The 21,971-nt window shown below is 41.7% G+C and overlaps 1 protein-coding gene across 1 annotated transcript in view; it reads right to left on the bottom strand.

Moving 5' to 3' along the window:
- Window positions 1-788: 788 nt before the first annotated feature.
- ATP13A4 (ATPase 13A4) overlaps window positions 789-21,971 on the bottom strand; it is a 37,237-nt gene continuing 16,054 nt past the window's right edge. Inside the window, exons 10-30 of the mRNA XM_062498814.1 lie at window positions 20,761-20,931; window positions 20,167-20,324; window positions 18,525-18,713; window positions 18,149-18,210; window positions 17,264-17,414; window positions 16,587-16,673; window positions 15,759-15,912; window positions 15,058-15,169; window positions 13,364-13,488; window positions 12,357-12,520; window positions 11,226-11,348; window positions 10,816-10,895; window positions 9,983-10,025; window positions 9,285-9,394; window positions 8,389-8,485; window positions 7,588-7,660; window positions 6,149-6,323; window positions 5,517-5,725; window positions 4,486-4,574; window positions 2,323-2,403; window positions 789-1,821 (exon numbers count right to left, since the gene is read on the bottom strand). Of these exons, the coding sequence (XP_062354798.1) occupies window positions 1,600-1,821; window positions 2,323-2,403; window positions 4,486-4,574; window positions 5,517-5,725; window positions 6,149-6,323; window positions 7,588-7,660; window positions 8,389-8,485; window positions 9,285-9,394; window positions 9,983-10,025; window positions 10,816-10,895; window positions 11,226-11,348; window positions 12,357-12,520; window positions 13,364-13,488; window positions 15,058-15,169; window positions 15,759-15,912; window positions 16,587-16,673; window positions 17,264-17,414; window positions 18,149-18,210; window positions 18,525-18,713; window positions 20,167-20,324; window positions 20,761-20,931 (2,675 nt within the window). The 3' untranslated portion in view covers window positions 789-1,599. The remainder of the gene's footprint in view (window positions 1,822-2,322; window positions 2,404-4,485; window positions 4,575-5,516; window positions 5,726-6,148; window positions 6,324-7,587; window positions 7,661-8,388; window positions 8,486-9,284; window positions 9,395-9,982; window positions 10,026-10,815; window positions 10,896-11,225; window positions 11,349-12,356; window positions 12,521-13,363; window positions 13,489-15,057; window positions 15,170-15,758; window positions 15,913-16,586; window positions 16,674-17,263; window positions 17,415-18,148; window positions 18,211-18,524; window positions 18,714-20,166; window positions 20,325-20,760; window positions 20,932-21,971) is intronic.

Below are 21,971 nucleotides of genomic sequence, written 5' to 3' on the forward strand. Positions count from 1 at the left end.
CAAGCTGCTTTTTAAGTCTAAAACCCAAAGTTTTCCTATGATTTCCCATGATTCCTGATTCCTTTTTTTTTTTTTTTCCCTGTGGCAGCACAAGAGTGCTTTAGCACACAATGGTGGGAAAATACAGTTTCCTGTGTTTATAAAAAGCTTCTCAGCCCCACCCTGGTTAGCTCCAACTGTAGAAAATAAACTATGAAGTCAACTCAGCAGGCACAGCTGCCCTGCATACCTTATCTGGGGCAGGAAGTGTTCCTCTTGGTCCAAAGCCTTTCTGATTGACTATCTTGTTGTTTTATCCAGCTAGGGACCAAGACTGCAAAATGTAGTGAAGAGAAATGCAGATTAACATCAGTGGGCTAAGAGAGTATGTGCAGGTAGAAGCTGCATTTTTTTTGTTTGTTTTTTTTTTGAGTAGGAAACGCTTGCAAGAATGTGCAGTGTTTTGCATATATGTGTGGCAAACACAGCACAACAAAGTGAGTAAAATTCTCCATCAAAGGTTAACAGATGAGGAATATGAGCTGATGAATGAATTGCATCTGCAATTACGGAGAAATCAGAGACTAAACCTGAGATGGTCCAACTTAAGAGAATGCTGCAGAATTAAAAAAAAATTATTTTGAGACCTAGCTGGCTCCACATCTTTTCTTTCAGGCCTTAGTTCCTTGAGGTTAATAGCCCCTTCAATGTTTCTTTTCTTCTAGTACTGGCAAAGCTGACGAGGAAGCCAGTTGTGCAGCAGCGGCCCTAGTAAAGCAAGCTCATACCACACAGGACAGCATATCCTTGAAGACCGCAGGATGAGATAATAATTTTAATTAATACATTCCATTCTATGTTTTTTCACGGATATCCTGAACAATACCTCCTGCCAAAAAACCAGTGCTAAATAATGGTCAACAACTTTTTGCCCATAAAAGGCAAGTATCACTTGATGAAAACTAAGAGGGCAAGCAGGTTTCCTGATAGCAGTGAGCTAGCAAGAGAGCTCTTTTTATTCCCACCATGGGAAGAGCACAGTGAGGGTGGACACTTCCAGAAAGCTTTGGCTGTTTGCAGCTCCTTTCAGCTTTGGAAGCCAAGTATTGCCAGAAGGATTAAAACCTCCAAGAAAATGCAAGACACTGAGCAGCAGGATTTGAAACTCCATGAGGAATCTCAGGAATGCCTATGCTCAGCAGCCTCTATCAGTAGTAAGTTCTACTTATTTTCTCAAAGGGAATCTGCCTAGAGGAGTTCTGCTATTGCAATTAACTACTTTTCATCTGGAGCATCTCCCACCCGTAGGGATTGCATAATAAAGTTCAACAGAGGGATGCAGCAATGGGGTGTTTCAATCTCAAGTACTTTTCCAATATTGAGCGAGATGTTCGATTTACTGCTGGCAGCTGTTTGTGTGTGGGCAAGGGGACAGAGGAAACATCATTGGGGCTTTATGTTACTGCAGCAGATTTTGTGCTTCCAGTGAATTTAGAGGTAAGCAAGAGGTTACATCTTCTTAGCATTGATGCTCTCCTAAAATGGGAGAGCAGCAATTGAGTCACTGTGTCCTTTTAAGGTCAAATGCTACTGTCCTAGACATGTCCATTACAGTTTCATTCAAAGTGAGTCCTCAATGCTGTCAAATGTTGGATTGCTATGGCCTCCCATATTTCCTTCTACAGTTACTGCCACAGAGTCTGAGAAGAAGGTTTCATTCAGAGGTGGCCAGGCTGAGTCCTGCTCCAACATGTGCTGCAGCTTTTTGTAGTGGCTCTTTGAGTGGTACCGGAATGTCTTTTTCAGGAACAGCCACAGGGGTCTGTTCTCAATGACAGCTTCCTGTAAAGGCAAAAGCAAAAAGAAGGTTTAAGAGGACATGGACAGCAGTTTACTCTTCATCCAGAGTACATACTCGTGGGCAAATAGTGGAGACCCAGATCTCCCACCTGCCCTACTCATCCATGTCCCTTAAACAGCCTTTTATTGACCACATTTCATACCAGCTCCACCAGAGTTCTCCACCACAGAACTGTGACCTGTTCTTCCTTAGAGTCTTCAGAATCTGAGCAGAAAACACCACAGACTGCCTATATTTTTCTAGCCTGGGACAGGGCCTGATAGATCCACTCACCAGAGGAAAGAAAAGGTGGCAAGGCCTTGCATTTCCTTATCATTCAGATGGAGGGTTTGAAGAAAAGGGAGCAAGGGTGAGGTAGCAGCATTACTCCTGTTTTACTAGATATTCCTAAACTGGGCTGAGGAGGAGGGAGAAAGAGCAAGACTTGACCATTTTGACTCTCCAATTTGTGCTGACCAGCACATCCAATGATGCACACTCACCTCAACAAGGAAGGACACAGCAAGTGTGACTGCAAGCATTACCACCATGGAGATTCGCCATGTGGTAGGAGTGCAAACGAGCTGGGGAAAAAGCAGGAGAAGCTCTTCAGCAATGTGTTCACAGCAAACACTGATGGGTACTTGTGTAATAGAATGCAGAATCATTTAGGTTGGGAAAAACCCTAAAGGTCATTGAGCCCAACCATAAACCTGGCACTGCCAAGTCCACCATGTCCCTAAGTGCCACAACTACACTTCTTTTAAATACTTCCAGGGATGATGGCTCCACCACTTCTGTGCAATAACCCTTCCCTTCCAGCCTGTAGCCCTTTCAGTTACAATTTTTTCTTAATCTCCAGTCTAAACTTCCCTTGGCACAACCTGAGGCAAATTCCTCTCTATCACTTGTTACATGGGAGGAAAAAAGTGACACCCACCTTGCTACAACCTCCTGTCAGGAAACTGTAGACAGAATTAAGGTCTCCCCTGAGCCTCCTTTCCCCACGATTAAACAAATACAGCTCCCTCAGCCACTCCTTATATGACTTGTGCTCCAGATCTTCAGCAGCTTCATGTCATAAAAAGCCAGACTCCCAAACTGGTTTACCCTGCTGATGAGCTAATACTGCTATTGTCCTGAGGAATTACTGATAAAGATGCTTTAAAATCTATTACATAGTAGAGAAAACAGAGAAAACCCTTCTTTGGAATTACAAGAGGAAATCTAATTGCCTTTTTACTTTCTAATATTGAGAAATAGTTCCATTTCAGCCCCAAACCCAGCTTCCCAGAGATGGGACTGGCTTTCTAGCTGTAGCTCAACTGCTTTTGGAGATGCAGTTCAGATCCACAATTTGGATCAGCAGTTTCTCCAGGGCTAGGCTATTGCAGATGGTTTTATTGCTACTTCCTTCTTTTTTCTTCTCAGCAGCTCCAGTAAATTCCCTCCAGACTGTTTGGGCTGGGAGTTCTGCAGTTCTCCCCAAAAGCATTTTACCCCCTCGCAGCTGCAGTGCTGGAAAATGTCGTGTGCCACCACAGCCCACAACAGGACGATGCCTTGCTTTGAAGTGCCATCTCGTGGCAGGTTCTCTAATGGGGTCTGCCCGCTAAGCCGGGCTCTGCGAATAGTTACAGGAAACGCGGAGGCAACTTTAGGTCGGCATTCAAAATCGAGACCCTGACCCTTTGACTCCCCTTCTCTTTCCATGTTTCATTAATTCCATTTCTAAACCGACTTGCTAACTGACATGGGAACATACAGAACTAGAAGCTGCATTGTGTTCAGCATTTGTGACTCAAAGCCGTCGCTCTCATTGCAAACGTACAGAAAAAATACCTGTGTGGTGCTTTTCTTGTTTTGTTCCTGCAAATCCTACAGCAGGATTGCGAGAGTGCCACAGTAGAGGAGCTTAACATCTCCCAGCCTCAACATACTAATTGTCAGGTCCACTGACAAGCCCCATCCTTCAGCTGATGTAGATCTTATCCTTCCCTCACATTTCCCTTGGGATGGATTTGCACAACTCCCAGTTTGCATTCTGCCAGATTACATAAATCAAGCCTTATTGGTATTTATTAGTCAAGGATCAAGATAGATCCTCTCTTGCCATGGCAGCCTCACTAGTCTTTCTGTACAACTGCTCTAAACCCAAATCCTGCTTTGGGAAACTTCAGGCTCTCTAAAATTTAAATGGGGAGCCTGGAAAATTTTGGACTCGAACTGAGAGCTGCTTTGAGTGCTAACTGGCAGATATTGGTAAGAGGACCTTTGTACAGAGTAGCACAGCTTGAGAAACATGAGAACATGGTTCTTTGTTTTAAACTCACAGAGCCCAGCCCTGTTCTGCTCCTGGCTTCACAAGCCACCAACATACCACACATAAGATTAGTGATGTTATCTTCTGTTGCTTGGACAATGTTCTGAAACAATCAAAATTACAAGTGTAGCTGTTCCTATGAATGCACAGATACTAGTTTGGAGCCACCATATTTCCAGAAGTTTCTACAATCCCATAATCCAAAATCTACCTCTTTAAATATGATTTGTCTTTAGAGGTGCCATGTCTCCCTGCAAAATTCTGTGCCTTTTTTTAAAACAATACCATTTTATTTATAATGTACTGGCAGTAGGAAGAAAATCCTCTTTGGAACAGCACTCACATCCATCTTGGAGTAGAGATCATCAATGTCAGCAAACATCAAGAAGAGGCAAATGGCCAGCTGCCCTATGAGCACCAGTATGAACACATCTGAAGAGATAAGAGCAAAGAAAGAAACCCACAGGTTTATGAGCAATCTCAGTTGCTTGCCTTTACTGTAGAAGACTGTAATAATATTCTGTTACACAGTCATCAAAAGAATCCATGAGACAGAAAGAAATTGTCAGCAAGAGAAACCTGAACAGAGTAACACCCCAGCTTTACTCAATCAAGTAGCTATACATGAGTGTGGGACAAGCATTGTAGCCAAAGATTTAAAACACCAAATGAGCATTTTGAACATTTGATTTTTACATCTGAGAAGCTTTCAGAAGCTATAGCCTTCCAGTGAGTCTCTCTCTGATCACAGTGTATCCTGTGATTCAGAAAAACATCCAGGATATAGTCTTGGTCTTGTTAATATGGTTAGGAATGCTGCCTTCAGCTTCAGTGATCTCAAGACTTTACTCTTGATCAGGATCTAAAGAGTCTAAATAATAGAGAACCTATTACCTTCTCCATCTGTAGGAAAATGTTCTAATGATGAGTAAATTAATTTACTCTTCAGCTGGCATGCACCAAAGTTCATCCTCCACCCACTCATTTGTTTTGCCTTGTTCTGGGATGACCTAATTTACTAGTCTCTACAAGGAATTCCCTTCTCACTATTACTATTTTTAAAAAAATCAAAGCCGTGAAACGTACAGGATATTTTAACTCTTCAGCTAAGAAAAAAAAAAAAAAAAAAAAGAAAAAAAAGCTGAAGAGAGTTTTGTCTAAGAGCAGGATTTGTCCCTGAGAGCAAAAGAACAGCTCTTCCATCACTCACTGCATCTTCTGGAACTGTCACAAACATATGAGCTCATGTTCCCTTCTCATGAGAGTCTTGCTCCTGATTTTGGCTGCCAAAATTTTGGTCAGGTTTAATTTTTTCCATATTAAACTGACCTCCTGAGTTGATTTATATATCATTTCCTCTGTCTCCATACTTACAGTTGGTGTAGATGGGTTGCCTGAAAGGCTTTCCCTTGGAAAACACGAGTGCTACAATGAGGCAATTGATGGTACTTAGTAGCCACACTGTGGTGTTTTCATAGCTCTTGAAGCCATTGTCTGTTTGCTCATGGGCTCCATCTCTCACCCCATGGAAAATCAGGCTGGAGGATGAATTCCTTTCATGGTTGTTCACTGGTTGGCAGGCACTGAAAAACATTGTCACGCTGCTCAGGGAATGATCATTGTCCTGGTTATTTCTCCCAGCTTCCACTATTAACTACCAGGAGCCCTCCCTCACAGCCACAATACAGGTTATTGGCAATACCCTCAACCTCACCACTCGTTGAGCTTGCTGAACTTGTCAGAACTTCAGCTCAGACCTGGTCTCTCCTGCAATCAAATCCTCCTGTCTGTGCTCAGCAGAAGCATTCTCACCACATAAATGGTGTATGGTGAGTTGTTGAAGAGCTTGGGGACCTCAGACAATACCGGTTAAAGTGTTTGCACCCTGTGAGCAGCACAGGGTCTGCTGCTCATCAGGCCTGCAGTTAAACTGATCAATAGTTTCACACAGACCTGCCCCACTAGGTCAACCCTGTGGTATCCAGAGTCCAAGAAAGGGGTCCTACCTGTGTATATCAGTCTTGGAATACCAAGGCTGCTCCTGGACCACCACAAACCCCAAGATCTGCATGCTGAGGCTGAAGAGGATGTTAAGCACAACAGAGAGCAGCAATGGGGGTGAGATGAGCTGGCTTGGAGGCCTGTAGGGGACCAGCTTTGGATAGGCACCTGTGAAACTCACTGAAACAAGCACAGATGTGTTTACTGGTGTGCCCAAAATACAGTGATGCTGTGTAATACTGACTTTATCAATGACATTTGTGCAGTCTGTAATATTCTTAATAAAACATACAAAGATTGTATCAAGTATAAAACACAGAGTTGTTTTCTTACAAAATCATATTGACACGGAAGAGGTTAACTAATGTCATCTGACTATCATGAGGCATTTTTGAAAAATAAAATGTTGGCTTTTTATTTTATTTGGCAACTGTCAGGCCCAAGAATATGAACTTATACTTATGCTCGTCTGTTCTCTTTCTGACACTTGTCAACTGTGGCTTGGGATTTTTTTTGCCATCTGTATTCTATTCATCCTCCTGCACTAAACACCTAGTGGCTGGTTATTTGAGCCGAAGAAGGACAGCATTATTTGACACAAGTTTTTCTCTGTTCTTAGGTTTAAAAAAGTTATCCGGACTTTAAAACAGCTATGCACAAAGCTTTGATGCAATTCCAGATAAACTACTTACAGCAATGTAGCTTTTGGCACCCAGTGTTGTTGTGGCTGACCTTTTTAGGCTTGATTTCATCCAAGTCTTTTCCTGTTGTCTATGTTCCAGCAAGGATGGAACATACCAGGATGTGGTTTGGCTATATGCTTTTCATGGCCCTATCCTTGCCATTCCTTTGTCTAAAACTCTCCCTGCACTTACTCTGTCTCAATTACATTGTCTTGCTTTTTCTGCCTCAGCATTGATTTCCCCTCTTATTCTTGGCTTACAGCTCCCTGCTCTGTAGTGTCTGACATCTGTAATTTCTTTCCTCTCCATTTTCACCTCTCTTTTCTTTTGGGGCTCTGGCCTACACAGCTTCAAATGTGAACTGGACTCAAAACATTTAATCCCTTCTTTTTCATTTGGGCATGGAGTCTGGCATCTTCTAAATCTGCCTTCCTAAGTCAACAGAAAAATGCCTGAATAGACTTTCCACTGCACTAGGTGAGGGTTTACTCCTTGGTCCTAAATATAGCACCCCAGTTAGCAACAACCTACATACTCTGCAAATGTACCACTAGGTACTTCCCATCTTCAGGGCTTTTCTCAAACAAGACCCCTCTTCTACTAATCTAAACATCCTGTATTCTACATAGAGGTTGTTTAGTTTGCAGGAAGCTTGGCCTCCATTTTCTTCCTTTCTACATGTAGAATTATGCATTTCCAAGGAGGAGAAAAATATTTGAGACCATTCTCTCGTTAATACATAGGATGACTAAGGAGCTTACTTGTCACACCAATTATGGTGGTAATAGCCAGATCTTGGAACAAAAATTGGTAATTCCCAAAGGAGTTTAGTTGCTGAAAAGAAGAAAACAAAGAAAAAAAATCACACATCAGACATTTGCCACAGGCATGTTTATATCCTCTTCAGAAAGCCGTATTATACCCATGGAGCTACTTCTCTGCTGTTTGTTCTGAAATGCTAATCTGCAGATAAGGAGACCACACATTTCACCACCCTGCCAATAGGTTCCTCACCATTGGGCCTGCAGTGAATATTCTCCTTTTGCGCATTGTTCAGACTAGCTACACTTTCAGTTCACTCCAGGCAATAAAATAGAAGAGTATTTGAGGAGACTGCTTTCTCACTGCTGGGTTATTTCTGAACACAAAGCCCTCCTCTCCATCTGGGAAAAAGCCATGCAAAAGTGGTTTAAGGCACTCCAGGGGATTTGCTTACTGTCAAGTTAATTCATGCTTTAAATGCTGAATAAATTGTAACAGCATATGCTTACACCAGATTCTTCCTTTTCACAGATATATGCCCTCATCCAAAACACCAGTCAGTATCTCAGCTTTCTTTTTGCCCAGCTTGGATTTTGAGCCCTCTGGCTGAAGTTAATGGGAAGAATCTTGCCAGTTTTCTGCTGAGGGTACAGGAGGACCATATGATCACACCACAGAAGTTTATAGCTCAGGTAAAGGTAAAGCTCCATCTCCCAGTTTCATGTGGCTTTTATGCCCTGTTTCTCCTACAAGGAAATAGTATCTTATCCAGTTCCAGCCAATGTGCTCCCAATACATACCCAGTAAAGCAGGAGAACACCAAGGTACTGAATTGTGCTGTACAGTGCCATGTACTTGAACATGCAGAAGGAAGTGACAAGAGCAGCACGGCCTTCCCTGTGTGAAGGCATAAATAAAGTACAGCAATTAGGTGATAGGTCTGCTCCTGGTGCCAGTTCTCTCAAAAGGCTGTTGAAAAACAAAGTATGTGTCACAAGCAGAGAGGCCTCTACAGTACCTTACTGGGAGGTGAAATAAATAAAATCTGACCTAAATGAAAATAAAATCTTCACTTGCAGATATGTTGTTCAATGAAAAGGGCTTGATTCCAGTCACTTGTGTTCTGTAGACTACAATTTACCCCAGCAACTTTTTCTGCTGACATTAATAGCATAGGTAACAGCTCTGTATGAGGAAAAACTTACAAAGCCAAGCAGCTGCTCACTGTGTTCAGAATTAACAAGTCCTCTCCTCCTACAGGGAACATACAATATCCAGTCAGGATAATGCTCTCCCCGCCTACTCAAACACTCCAGTAAGCAAAATCAGGATCCTGGTATAATAGATGCCATGTTTTACCAGCATAGGGTGTCAGAGGTAGGACCTAAAATGGGTATACAGTTTGGCTGGTGGACATTTGATTCAGCTTTATGGAGCATTGTTAATTTTGTTATTTCTTTTGCATTTAAAATACTTCTGATTACATAAATCTCAACTGTAAATGTCCTCCTCCTGTGATAATTAATGTATCATAAAGGAATTTCAGATAGGGACTAGGCAAATGGCAAGTTCAAGGTCAAAGACATTTCTTTTTCTCTAGATATGCATACTGTGACTTGATGGCAATACCCAAGCCTAATGTTTGAGAGGAGCAGGAACTTTCTTCTTTATGAAATAGGAATAGGAACATGCTTACCTGATTAACTCTGGAACACAGGCTATGCTGGCCGTTCGGGATGTGAAAGGTGAAGCCACAGATGCCTCCTGCTCCGACAGGGATATCCCTGCATGTGCCACTTTCAAAGCCTGCAAGTCACATTCCTCCTCAGTGCTCACCAGGAAGACACAGCAGCTTACATGTCAGCCAAGCAGTGACCCCTTATTACAGGATATGTTCTGTGACAGCAGTCCCTCTTCACTCCCTGGGTGTGCTCCACCCTGAGGGTTCCTCCAGTGAGATACCGAGTCCAGGGAAGGAATAGGGATGAGAGCACGGGAAAGTTCATTTTCCACAGACCCCACAGTCATCCACGACCAGCTGTAGAAGATAGCTTTGGCTCTGTCTCCTTTTTTAGCACTTGTTTGCTCCTACACTTTATGCAGCTAGTCTAGGTTCTCTGCTTGCTTCTCCCAGGAGAATCTTCTGGTGGTTTTTGCAAGGAAAATGAACCGGTCTTTGAGATTACAAACTGCAAAAATCTCTGCCTAGGACAGCTCTTGCATGGTAAGGACCATACAATGGGATCAGGTCTAAATCACTACTGGTGATAGTACAGCTGCTCTGTGAATAAGTGGTACACTCCCATCTCCAGTATGGGGTCAGTTCAGAATATTCTACTGGCATTGCATTAATTTCTCATTTTAAAAATATACTGTAAAAAGAATTGGACTTACCCCGCAGTCATTGGCTCCATCTCCACACATGCCCACAAAGTAACTAAAAAACAAAGTAATAAGGCAAGTGAGGAATCAGAGCCTGCTCCATGCAAGTCATGCAAGATTTATCTTAAAAGCCTTTCTAGAAAGTTAAAGCCTGTCTGGCCAGACAGCAGTTGAGGTGCTCACAACTGCACACACCTGGTTGATAATCTGAAATGTGCTAAAGCTCACCTTGCTCTAGGACAAAGCCTGGGACTAACTAGGTGGAGTAAGGGTGAGGGTCTTCAAAAGACTTGGGAAACAGCTGAACAACAAGCAACAAGATGCCTGTGACTCAGGAATATACATATACATGTGTGTGTCTATATCTGTCTAGATAGATAGATATCTAGAGATAGAGATATATCTATATATATCACTTGGACTGTGAACAATCCAGACTACCCTGCCACATTTTCTAACCTGTCACATTGAGCCAGCAGTAGCACAGTAAAATGACAGCAAGCTCAGAGAAGCTTCAGCGCTGGGAGAGATTCTAAAAAATCTTAGGGAGAAAAGTGTCAATCCTTCAGGCCCAGAGGGAGGTAAAAATGAAGGAAGATATGAACAAACAAAATCCAGGACCATGCAAGTATTTGATCTTTAACAGGTTGCCAAACCAACACGGAGTTCAGTGTCTCTTTTTTAACAGACTTTTGGAATTTAATGGCCAAGTTGCACATGTGTGGACGTTTCAGTTTTGTGCAGTTCCATGAAACTCTATGCTAAACAAAAGCTCTCTAGCTCTCACTAGAGTCTTTTCAAGCCTGGAAATTCAATGAACACTTTCAAATTCATTAGGAACTTACTCCAGTTTTTGAAACTCTTCTATAAGGCTGGATTTATGACTAGGAGACATTCTAGCAAAAACTGTTCCATTCAGCAAGAGCTATAAGGAAAAAAATAGGAAATTATTTTTAAAACACTTGAAGTAAGTGATTTCAGTAATAATCTGAATTAAAATCACCAAGTATTGCATTTGTAAACAACTGATTCTAGACTCTGAAGCAGGAAAGGCTTATGATCAAGGATATATGGGATCTTAATGAATATTTTGAAAAAGTAATATTGACAATAAGGACAAGAGGCCTGTAAATATTTCAGGGTTATAATTGTTCCCAGAAGATGTCCTGATACAAGTCTCTTCAGCTAATTGTACTGGGACAATTCATATCTTCTGAATGGCAAGGCTACTCCAGTCAAATAATTCAGATCTTACCTTTGGAAGTAAGTGCCTGAAATGCTGTGCTACAATTTGGTAAGATTTTCCACTCATGGCAAAATGATACTGGCCTGATCCCAACGCCATCCTGATTTCTGGCTCAGTCTGACTGTCATGCTCCTACAAAATAAGACAGAATGAGTGCTGTGCCCAGGCCCTCAAAAGCTACTCTGTGTTTACACATACGCTACTACAGACAAAGTAAAGGACATTTGAAGGCTCTGGGAGACTCGGATTCAAGGCCCATTGCCTTTGCTTGGATTTGTAAAGGGATTGAGGCATATAATGCCAATAATTTCAGTGTTAACTGGGTGCTTGTTGCATGAGTTCTATCAAATGGATTCTTGCATTGGGTAGAATTCATGCAACAGTGCCAATCTGATGGGCTGCACTGGAAATGAGAGGGACTAGAGACAGCAGATGGGCACCACATCTAAGCAAGTCTTTGTGCAGTGAAACACAAGGCAGAAGTTGCTCAGACTGAGGAGCCACTCAACAGTCCTGCAGATATTCCCTACCATCTGCCTGACTCTGCATTTAGCAGAGAAGGGTCAGCACCTTCAGACTAACTATGCAGGGAGAAAGTAACTGCTCTTCATCCCAGCTTCTCTGTGGAGATGCTTGATGAAATCAATTTCTTAGCCTGGCTGGCCTATGATTCACTGTGTATATGCAATTTCTCAACAGTGGATCTGTTTTAATTCTGCAGGTATGGAAAAGTGCTAAGACTCTACCTGCTTGAACAGGGCTGGTTCATTCAATGCAGGTCCACAGATTTTAAGTCCACATCTATACCACCAAATTTCTCTTGCAGAGAAAGGAAGCATTTAAGTTGGCATAAGCTAAGCATGACAGCTAGAGACAAGTCTTTCTGGGATTTCTGCAAAGCTGGTCTCAAATCCAACTAGGCAGTTAGCAAAAATGTGTTCAGAGGATAATATGCTAGGAAGTAGGCCCTAGGGGAACACATTTTTATAAAGATCCCCTCTTCATAAACACTCTTCTAGCACATATTCTGATGGTGAATTGCAGTTCTGTTATACTAGCGTAATCCCACTCCTTATTTAAAGCATTCCATCTTATCTTGTTTTTTTCCTGCTGCACAAAATCTGCTTCTGATATGCTCACCAGGCTTCTGTAATCTTCAATTTTTTTTTCTTCTAGGGGTTTCCAGGTTATAGATGCCGAAAAGGATCCAGGTATTTGGTTTGCTTCCACAAGAATCACTCTGTGTGTTGGAGCAATCATGCCAGCTTTTTTGGCAACTGTTATAGCTGTCTGAATGTTGTCTCCTATAAAAACCAAAGTAAGTGTTATCTAAAAATTTCTGCAGTGAGGCGTTTAATATTCATTAGCCTGAATTCAGAGTTTTCAAACATATCCAGAAGAATCAGCAAGATTTCAGTGTCTGTGCATAAGAAAGTTTTTGATAAAGATCAAAACTTTGCAGATAAGGTTTGTCTCAATCATTAAACATATTTTCATTTGGAAAAGAAACATTTTGATCTGGACATGAAGTATTTTCAAATTCAGTTTGAAGAAATCCATAAGGGGAATGTGCTTCTAGATTATTTGTTTTAGACAAAAAAAACCAATAAAGGGTTCAGTACTAAGCTGCTGCTGGTATCCATGATTCTCCTTGATTGGCTTTGGTGTATGTGGGCTGAAAGGGGTGAGGCCAAATCCTTTGGACATTGGAAAAACTTGGGATTATTTTATTCAGACCCTGGTTTGGATTTGGAATGGCCCTCCAAGGGAAAAAGAAAAAAACAAAACAAAAGAAAAGAAGGATAGACAGGCACTGGTAGGCATGAGCTTGGTAGGCATGAGTTACAGATGTCAAAAGGTTTGGAGATTTGTCCTGAGCATGCATGCTCCATTTCTTCTCATTTCAGGAGGCCCTAGAAAAAAGGGATTTTACATTACATGCCTTTAACAGAATCAGACACAACCTGGTGAAGTTGCCAGGGATACCAAGGCTCACCTTATGTCATTACTAAAACACAGATGCTTCTTGGATAAAATATTTGTGCTTTCCTACCAGTGGGTTGACAACAGCAGACTTTTCACTTAAACATTGGTGGACTCCCTGTCTGGGCCAGTGATCATAAAAATAATCCACCTTTTTTAGATACCTGTGACCATAACACTCCTGATGTGGGCAGCACTGAGCTCTTCCAGAACAGGCTTTGTCTCCCTCTTTAATCGATTCTCCATTATCAGCAGACCCAGGAATGTCAGATCAGATTCTACCTCCTCCCTAACAGTCAAAAAGAGACAGATTTAAGTATTTATTTTACCTTTATCACCGTTGGATTTGGTGATAACCAGTTATAACTATCAACTATCCCATCTCACTCAAAAGAATTGAAATTTGTCTATTTTCTGCAGTCCCAGGATGTCTGTCTCTTGTGGTACTATTTCAATACCAGCAGTGCTACTTCAGTACCAGAACCCTGAATTTCCCGCAGGACTCCCAGACTGTGGTGGTCTGACTTGGAATGTTCGTGTACACTAGACCTACTCATCTGAGGACTGTACAACAAAGAAACACACCTTAGTCAATGTGTCTCCTCCTCTTGACAGTTGGACCTAAGCAAACAGCCTGTGGCATCTCCAATTCTGTTTTCTCCCACATTTTTCTTTTCACCTGTGCTATTGCTTTTTTACAGTTGCACACATGCAGCTGAGAACAAAATTTAGTAGACACCCCATCCCTGAGTCATTGGCTAGAGGTCTCTCAGGGACACAGGTTGACTCTGAAGAATCTGAAAAGAAGGAAAGCTTTCAAGCAATTATTTTAGACACCAAGGAGATGCCAAACAAATGCATGGCAGTCAGAGTATCTGAGTCAGGTGGTGCCTGAATGGTCACTCTTTCACAGCAGATCTTGTGCTTGACCAGCAGCTTTCTCCTTTCTCCTGGCAGCATAAACATCACACATGCTGTAACTGCATACACAACTGCAAAATCTGGGCTGTTTCACAGACATTTGCTGGTTGGGTTGGATAGGTCTGTTATGACACCTGGCACAAGAGTTATGTAACTACTTGCTCTCTGCCTCAGTGTCATCAGCCCTTTCAGCAGAGCAAAGAACCCTATGAACAAACAAGTGAGCCTCACCTGGGTTAGGACCTGCAGCTAGTAAGGAGAGAGGGCAGCAGAGACTCAATAACTGCAGATATTTCAGAAGTGGTGTTTCTGGAGCACCACAGGCAAAAGTAAAAGGGATTTGGGAAAAACTATATGGATTCATGTGTGAGCATTCTTTTGTGAGGCTTGTAAAAATCTAATACCATGAGCATAATAGAAGAGTTTGCTGACTTCTTTAGAAACTAAACAGGGCTAAAGCTAGAAAGGTAAATGATTGGATCAACACAACAGCAGAAAATAGTTTGCTGACTTTGTGTGGGAGAACAGTAATGGGGGTCATCTGCTGCCTTTGCTTAATTGAAGAGTGTGTATAATAAAAAAATTTTGGAAAGACTTCTCTTCAACTGAAAGCATGGGGAAATCTGCAAGTGCAAATGATGGAATGAATGAGGGGCACGTGCTAGTCTTCAGAGTGTAATAGGATTATGCTTCCTATGTTAATCCAGAGCTGAGGAAGTTAAGAAATGTGCAAGGATTCCATTCATGTGCTATAGGAGTGCCCTCTATCCATTCCCAGACATATATCCAGATTTAAATCAGATTCCATCTGGCCTGAATCTAACAAAACTCTGTACTACCACCTTGCTTTTGGCAGGGGTGATGTGGTGATGATGCTTTGTGAGACACCCCTGGCCCATGGCTGAACATGGCCAAAACAGTGTTTTTTATGGCTTACCTTGTTAGAGCAGCAGGCAGCTTCCCTGCCTGCAGAGATTTACAGGCCAGTCCAATGACCCGAAAGCCCTGTGCTGTGTAGAGCAGGAGTTTGCTCTCAAAGTTCGATGGGACTGTGCAAAAGAGGAAAAGACAGTTTATCACAGCATTTAACTGCTTCCTAATAAAAAGAAGCCTTGGAGCAGGCAAGGTTTATGACCCAGAGGGCCTGTAGACCTAGTCTACCAACAGGCCAAGCCTCAAAGAAAGGAGCTGAAACTTAATTTTGTTCAATAAGAACATTTTTGTCTCTCCTTTATCATTTGAATTTAGGTCCTAAACTGCAAAGACTTACCTTCTTCCAGGGTGTCATGGAGGATCTGTGCTTCTCTAGCTGCCTTCCCAAGGTTTGGAGAAAAAAAACCCAACTTTTTTGAGGGAGGGTGGACCTGTAGATAACTCTTCCAAATATTTATTCTGCCAGAGACTGTACATCTTGTATAGGATTGGTAGTTACTTTTATCTCTTATGTCTCCCAAAATCCTTCTTTGTTGAGAAGGGCTCTGTGAGAGCTTAGCCTTAGACTTGGAATACAACAGACACTTTTCAGGCTTTAGTATGAAGTCTTAGACAGAAATCTCATTTGGGTCTTCCATTTCATTGCACCATCCAAAGTCACTTATACATATCTCTTTCTAGGATGCATTTATAAATGTTTGTTACCTGTTTCTGCTCTACACAGCATGGCTACTATTTCAGGAGCCCCTTTTATGAAGGCCTGTGGATCCCCACCAATTTCCTGAGCAATGACAGACATTCTTTGCAAGGCTGAGGAAAATGGGAACTGGTGTAAAATGGCAATTCCTTCCACTGGGGCCTAGGAGAAAAGCAAGTGGATTACACACTCTAGCAAGGATTTTAAACTCAGACCAAAGGATTTTAGGTCTGTTCTTCGGGCCATAGTAAGAAGCTAACCATATATAATTGGCTAATTTGTCACACTTAGACATAAATGATTGGTACATAAAGATGGGATTAAATTTGTGTAGAAATATTTAGCTTAAGCAGTAGGAAAAGTTTTGACAATTTTAGCAGACTACTGAATGTAATTTACTGAAAGGAATTTACTAGTCCTCTTTCTTTAGTAGGACTCTGTTAGGTCTTACACTGGTCTTGCAAAGGGAAAATGGTTGTCAGAGAGTGTCCCACCAGTAAGGACGGGTGTCAGTAAGGGCCTGACATCAGCCATCAGACTCAACTGCATTCCCCACTCAGCTGAGTTCAGACTGAGTCTCAAGCCATGAGGTCAGGCAAGTCCCTGAGCTGGACAATCTCTAATCCAGTATCCCCCTGTTTCTGGTGTGAACAGCAAGCTCCCCCAGGCATCTGTAATCAGAGAGAGCAAGGCAACCTCTATGCAGGGAGTACAGGAAGGACAAAGTGGGGAAGAGCTCTCTTGGACAAGGACACACAAGCTTTCCTATACTGAAAAGTAACCCTTACACTGACAGTCTACCTTGATCATGGATGTGAATCTTGCAAATAACTTACAGTGGTGGCTTTCAGTCCAGGTCTAACAACTGTGGCATGTGAGGATCCTTGACCTTCAATCTGGTGTCTGCTGGAATCATCTATCACCTGTGTATTGAAAGACAAAAATATTTCAGACTGAAATGCCAATATAGCTGAAAGGAATCTCAAGGATCCATTTAGAGCTTTTCCTTGCCTCTAAACAAGGTATCTTATTCCTGGGAGGGGTCTATCTGATGTCAAACTAAACACTTCTAATACTGGAAACTCGTGTCTCTCTTAGCAATTGAGTACAATGCCTCACCAGGTTCACTAAGACACAGCTGTACCCTTGCACAGCAAATAGACTGTCCTCTCACCAACAGTAAGTCCTTTATTCATTACAACACATTAAATGAAGAAAAATCTTTAGATATAACATAGACTCAATGAAGAAATAATACTCAAGAATTTGTATTAATGTAGAAATCTCTGCTCCTGAAGTATTCCACAAATCATCTGGATATTTTTTATCATCTCAACATGATTGTGAGGAACAAAAATATTTTTGGTGTTAAAAGAAACTCAATTATTCCTGTTTCATGGGAGTTATTTAACAGAATTCCTGAGTTTTTCATAACTTTGATAGGTGTCTGGCTAAACCTGAGATGGCAAGGTGATCTCCCCACTGTTTGCATAACAACAAATTACATTTTTACCCAGTTAGTAGCCTCGAACATTTTCACATCCAGTGGATCTCCTTGGATCTTGCCCTCCCAAACAATCAATGAATGACAAACTGCCAGTGCTTTGAACACTGGGCCCCAAGGCAGGGTGTGGTCTGCAGGGAAACTATGAATATCCTGAAAGCTAAAGCAAAAAAGACCATAAAAGTTACTCTCAGAGAACACCAAACAACATAAGACTAACAGAAAAAATATCCTAAACTGGGGGCAGTTAAAATCCCATCCTGAGCGCACACCACACACGTGTTCTGGGGATTTGTCCTCCCCCATAAGCTGCTTTTCATGCACCTTTTAAGGCTGGGATACACATGCTCAAACCAGGTGTGTTATGCCTAGTTAGGGAGTCCAATGGGATGGGGAGAGGATCAGATTATTATAAAATATCTTCCTTGAGGCTTGTGCAAAGATTCTCTGAGTTCTGAAGCTGATATAAGTTTGAGGAACTCTGTGTATGCACATTTCTGCAAATGTAAATGGGCAACATCAAGGCCACTGAAAGAACAGAGTGTCGATCTTGTGGGTAACAGTGACTTCCTGCTATAAAGGGTTGTGGTTACACCGCAGCTTTGAGATCTAACTCAGGCTGTCTACTGAACACTGTCTGCCCAGACATGCTGTGTCAAATGATGGCAACAGTGGCTGCATCTTTTCATGTGGACCAGGACCCCTGAGATAAGGCAAACAATTAATTTCCCAGAGGATATAGAAATAAAATTTAAAACTGAAATATGGGAAAACTTCAAACTGCTTAACTGTTTTACAATAACTGTTTTTCAAATTTGGTCCTTTGTCTAGTGGAAGAATCCAATCACTACCCCCACCAAGTTTAGATGCCATTGGTGTATCAAGGAGCCTTACCAGTTTCTTTCAGAGGGCAGCAAACCCCAAAGATCCAAGCCATCTTCTGTTAAGGTGCCAGTCTAAGTTAAAATGCACATTTAAATTAACTTCCCACATGAGAGCTCCAATAGGAATAAAAAACAAGACTTATTTTAAGAAGTTACTGTCCAAAAATACCATCCCAGTGCAGAGCAGACGGGCTACCAGACAATTCCTAGATTCCAAGAAAAACAAAAATTTTCCACAGCTTCTGTTCAGACAACAAGAACTTAAGTACATGACACTGGTCATTGTGTTTGTAAAATACAATGGAAATGCTCAACCAAACCTCAGCCTCCCAGCCCCAGCATGGCTCCCATTACCACTGAGGACATATCCACCACACAGCCATTACTTTGTCAAAGCAGACAAGGTTCAGCTGTCCACACATGTTGATCCTCTGTGGGCTGATGCAAAAGATGCCCTTTTTCTTCAACCTCTGCTGGGTATAAATGATTCCTGTTGTCAAGGCAGCTGGCAGAGCTGGTGGGACAGCAATAGTGATAACATCCAAAGCCTTCTTCACCACTTCTCCTGTCTCCTCCTGACATAATAACAAGGACAGTTATCAGGAAGAGTGTCAAGGAATGCTTGCGCTGGGTGTAGCCCTCTTCATCCCTCCTCCCCTCCACTGCAGGTGCACCAGGCTGTACTGTTTTCTGCCTGTGGTCCATCATGTATTCATCTCCCTAAGAAATTAATAGGCTTGATTTAACCAGAGGCTTTAAAGCCTCATCACTGCTAAAGAGCAGCCTCCAGGCCTTCATCCATTCTCCATGAAAACAAACCTGCCAGGCAGAGTTCATGGCCTCCTCCAAAACACATGTGTTCAAACATGCCAGCTAGATCATTAAACCCTCAGTCAAACCCATTTTCCCATGACACAGCACACAGGAATCTGCTATTTATATGGGCATTCATCCAAATGCCTACAGGCACAGCTCTGGACTCCATGTTAAGGTGACAGGTGAGACATATGGGATGGTGCTGAAAATGAGGGCAGAATGTATGAGCTAATGACTTCTGACCTTATGTTCTAGAAGTTGTGAAAGAAAATTGCTTTTACCTGCAGCAAGAGGTATGGAAGTAGCATTTACATTTGTAAAAGCAATCTATAATTTGGGAGCTCAGAGATCACTGTAAAACTGACTGCCAGGATGCTGAGTGTGGGCACTGTTATTCTGAGCACTTGATATGAATGCTAAAGAATTGAATGCTTTTCAAACTGGGGTCCCAGGACTGAGACACTGCAAACTAAAGCAAACCTACAATTCAGAAACACTTGCAAACCATCACAGAGATCTACTATTACTACTTCTGAGCTTAGGCCTTTGACCACAAATCATGCTGCATTTGATGTGCCAAATTTCCATGGTGTTCTGGTTCTCCCTTAACTGATACTGTCTCAGACCACAGAACACACCAGTTTGATAATATTTGGCATCTATTTTGTGTTAGAATGAAGTACTTGCCACCCACCTTTGCATAAACCCTCACAGAAGAGAAAGTGTTTAATACATCCTGTGATTCAGTCTTAAAAGATTGACAAGACTATTTCAGCAATTGAGATAGCATCAGCATGCATTTTACATATTACAATGGAGAAGTTAAATTTAAAAAAATAAGAAAAGGAAAAATGGAAAAACTGCAAAGCAGATGCAAGAATATGTTCTTAAACATACTTTCTTTGATATCCTAAGGGGAAATAATCTTCTGAGCCAACTGATTGTAGATTATTCCCCAGGAGAAAAATGATTCAAAAGCAGAGTCAGACTTGCAACTCATGACTTGAAATTTACATTGGTAGATAATTATTATGGCATGAAGTGATTTCTTGAAAGTTTCTGAAGAAGTTCTAAATGAATTAGGCTTTAAAATTTGCAGAACTACTGTTTACAGCGTATAACTCTTCTCACATTGACCTTATTGCATGAGAATGAGTGAACTGTTTTAAAAGGGTTTCAGGTGAACCATTTCTCCTGCATTTAATAACTCACCCCATTAAGTGCAAATACACACACTGTGTAAATCATTCCAATGGCAGCAAATGCTATGAGGCACATCAGGAACCGCAAGGCATCTCTGTACAGCTTGAAGTTCATGGGTTTAGGGTAGAGAATGGACCTCACCAGATCCCCCTTGGCTGTGTTGAAACCTGGAAAGAAAAATTAAAATCATTCCAAGGGGAAAATATCTCGAAAAACTCCCCGCAAAGAATGGAGGGCTTCAAAATTTTTCATAATTTCTGCAACATATGAAAGAAGGCTGAGGTGTTTCATTTCAGTGTATGTGACCTTATCTGCAGGATACAGAGAAGAGTTATTTTTGTCTTAGAGGGAAGGATTTTTTCAATGTCTTAGAAGGAAAGCAAAATTCTTCTTCGTAATTATATGCTGGCAGTTTTTGTAGAAGTTATGCCAAGCAAAAAGAAACAATGCATAATAACTTAGCCCAGCCCAGGATAATGATTCTCCTATCTGCCTGTTGTAAATATGGATTAGTGCCTTTAACTTAATGTGATTTGATACATTGTCACACAGTTCCAGTGAGAAAAATCATGGAAGGAAAAGTGAACTCAAGTGTTGACTGACCAGTCCGCAGCACCACAGCTTTCACTACTCCTCCGTCATCTGCCTTGGTCTGAATGACCTCTGTTCCACAGAAGAGGACATGTTTTCTGTAATCCTCTGCACAGTACACTCTCCAGGGCTTGAAATTATCAGCTCGGGGTAGGTGGGTCTTTGTTACAGGAATACTTTCTCCTAGAGAAGATTATCTCAGATGAGGAAAACTGCAGTACACTGAATAACAGCCTGGCTTTCAAATAAGTACCTAGACAAAGAGGCAGTAAGTCAAAGGTATTTACTAGAGAAACCAGCTTACAGAAATTACTTTTATATTTTGACATCTGCAGAGTGAATTGAGCCTAAAGCCTAGCAAACAGACTGCCAGAGAAGAGTTTTTCTTTGTATCAGCACAGCAGGTTCATGTAAGTCTGAGAACTGAAAGCAGTCCAAAGACTCCAAACCCTGGCTGTAGATGTAGAGACTTTATAAGAACTTGAACTGGTGTTGCATGACTGCCTTAGAATGATCACAAGCTGTTTACCTAATTTGAACCTTACGTGCAGGTCACTACACATTCCCTCAAGCAGGTAGGAACATGATATCCCCTATTTTCCTTCTCTAGTAAAATGGAGGGCCTTTAGCTCAGTGCTTGACAGGTGACAAATACCCTATTTATGTCAAAGCAGACACTAAGGTGAAGAAATATTTTGTGACAGCTGAAGTTTTCTAAATGAAGCTGTTTCTGGAATTCCTTATTTATATGAAATTTTACAACTGTCAGTTTCAGTTTAATTCAGACCAAGACCAAATTTAAAGACAAGAAATAGAACTGTGACCTCCTCCTGCACCAAAAACCCCTGCTTTCCAGTGACCTCTCCCACCTGGTGTGTCCTCCACTGCTATCACACCAATATGAGGCTGAGTGTCTGGAGGGCTAGACAGATACTCCACAGTCCGGAGATGTTGCAGTGATGGGACATCCGGAGAGTGACAGAAACCCCTGCAGCCAGAGGGGACTGTGGGCCCTGTGTAGGAACAACTTTGCTTCATATTCATTTTCTTTTCCTTTCCTGGTCACTCCTCATCACTGTCCATTCTTTCCTTTCTAATCAGATCACCTCTTCCTACATGCTGCACCCCAGGAAGGTAGAAAAGGATGAATTGTACTTCCTAAAGTCCATATTGTCTGTTTAGACAATTAACAACAATTCAATGTCTATTATATTGAACCAAAA

This window comes from Cinclus cinclus, chromosome 10 (genome assembly GCF_963662255.1).
Source record: "Cinclus cinclus chromosome 10, bCinCin1.1, whole genome shotgun sequence".
Taxonomy (NCBI): domain Eukaryota; kingdom Metazoa; phylum Chordata; class Aves; order Passeriformes; family Cinclidae; genus Cinclus; species Cinclus cinclus.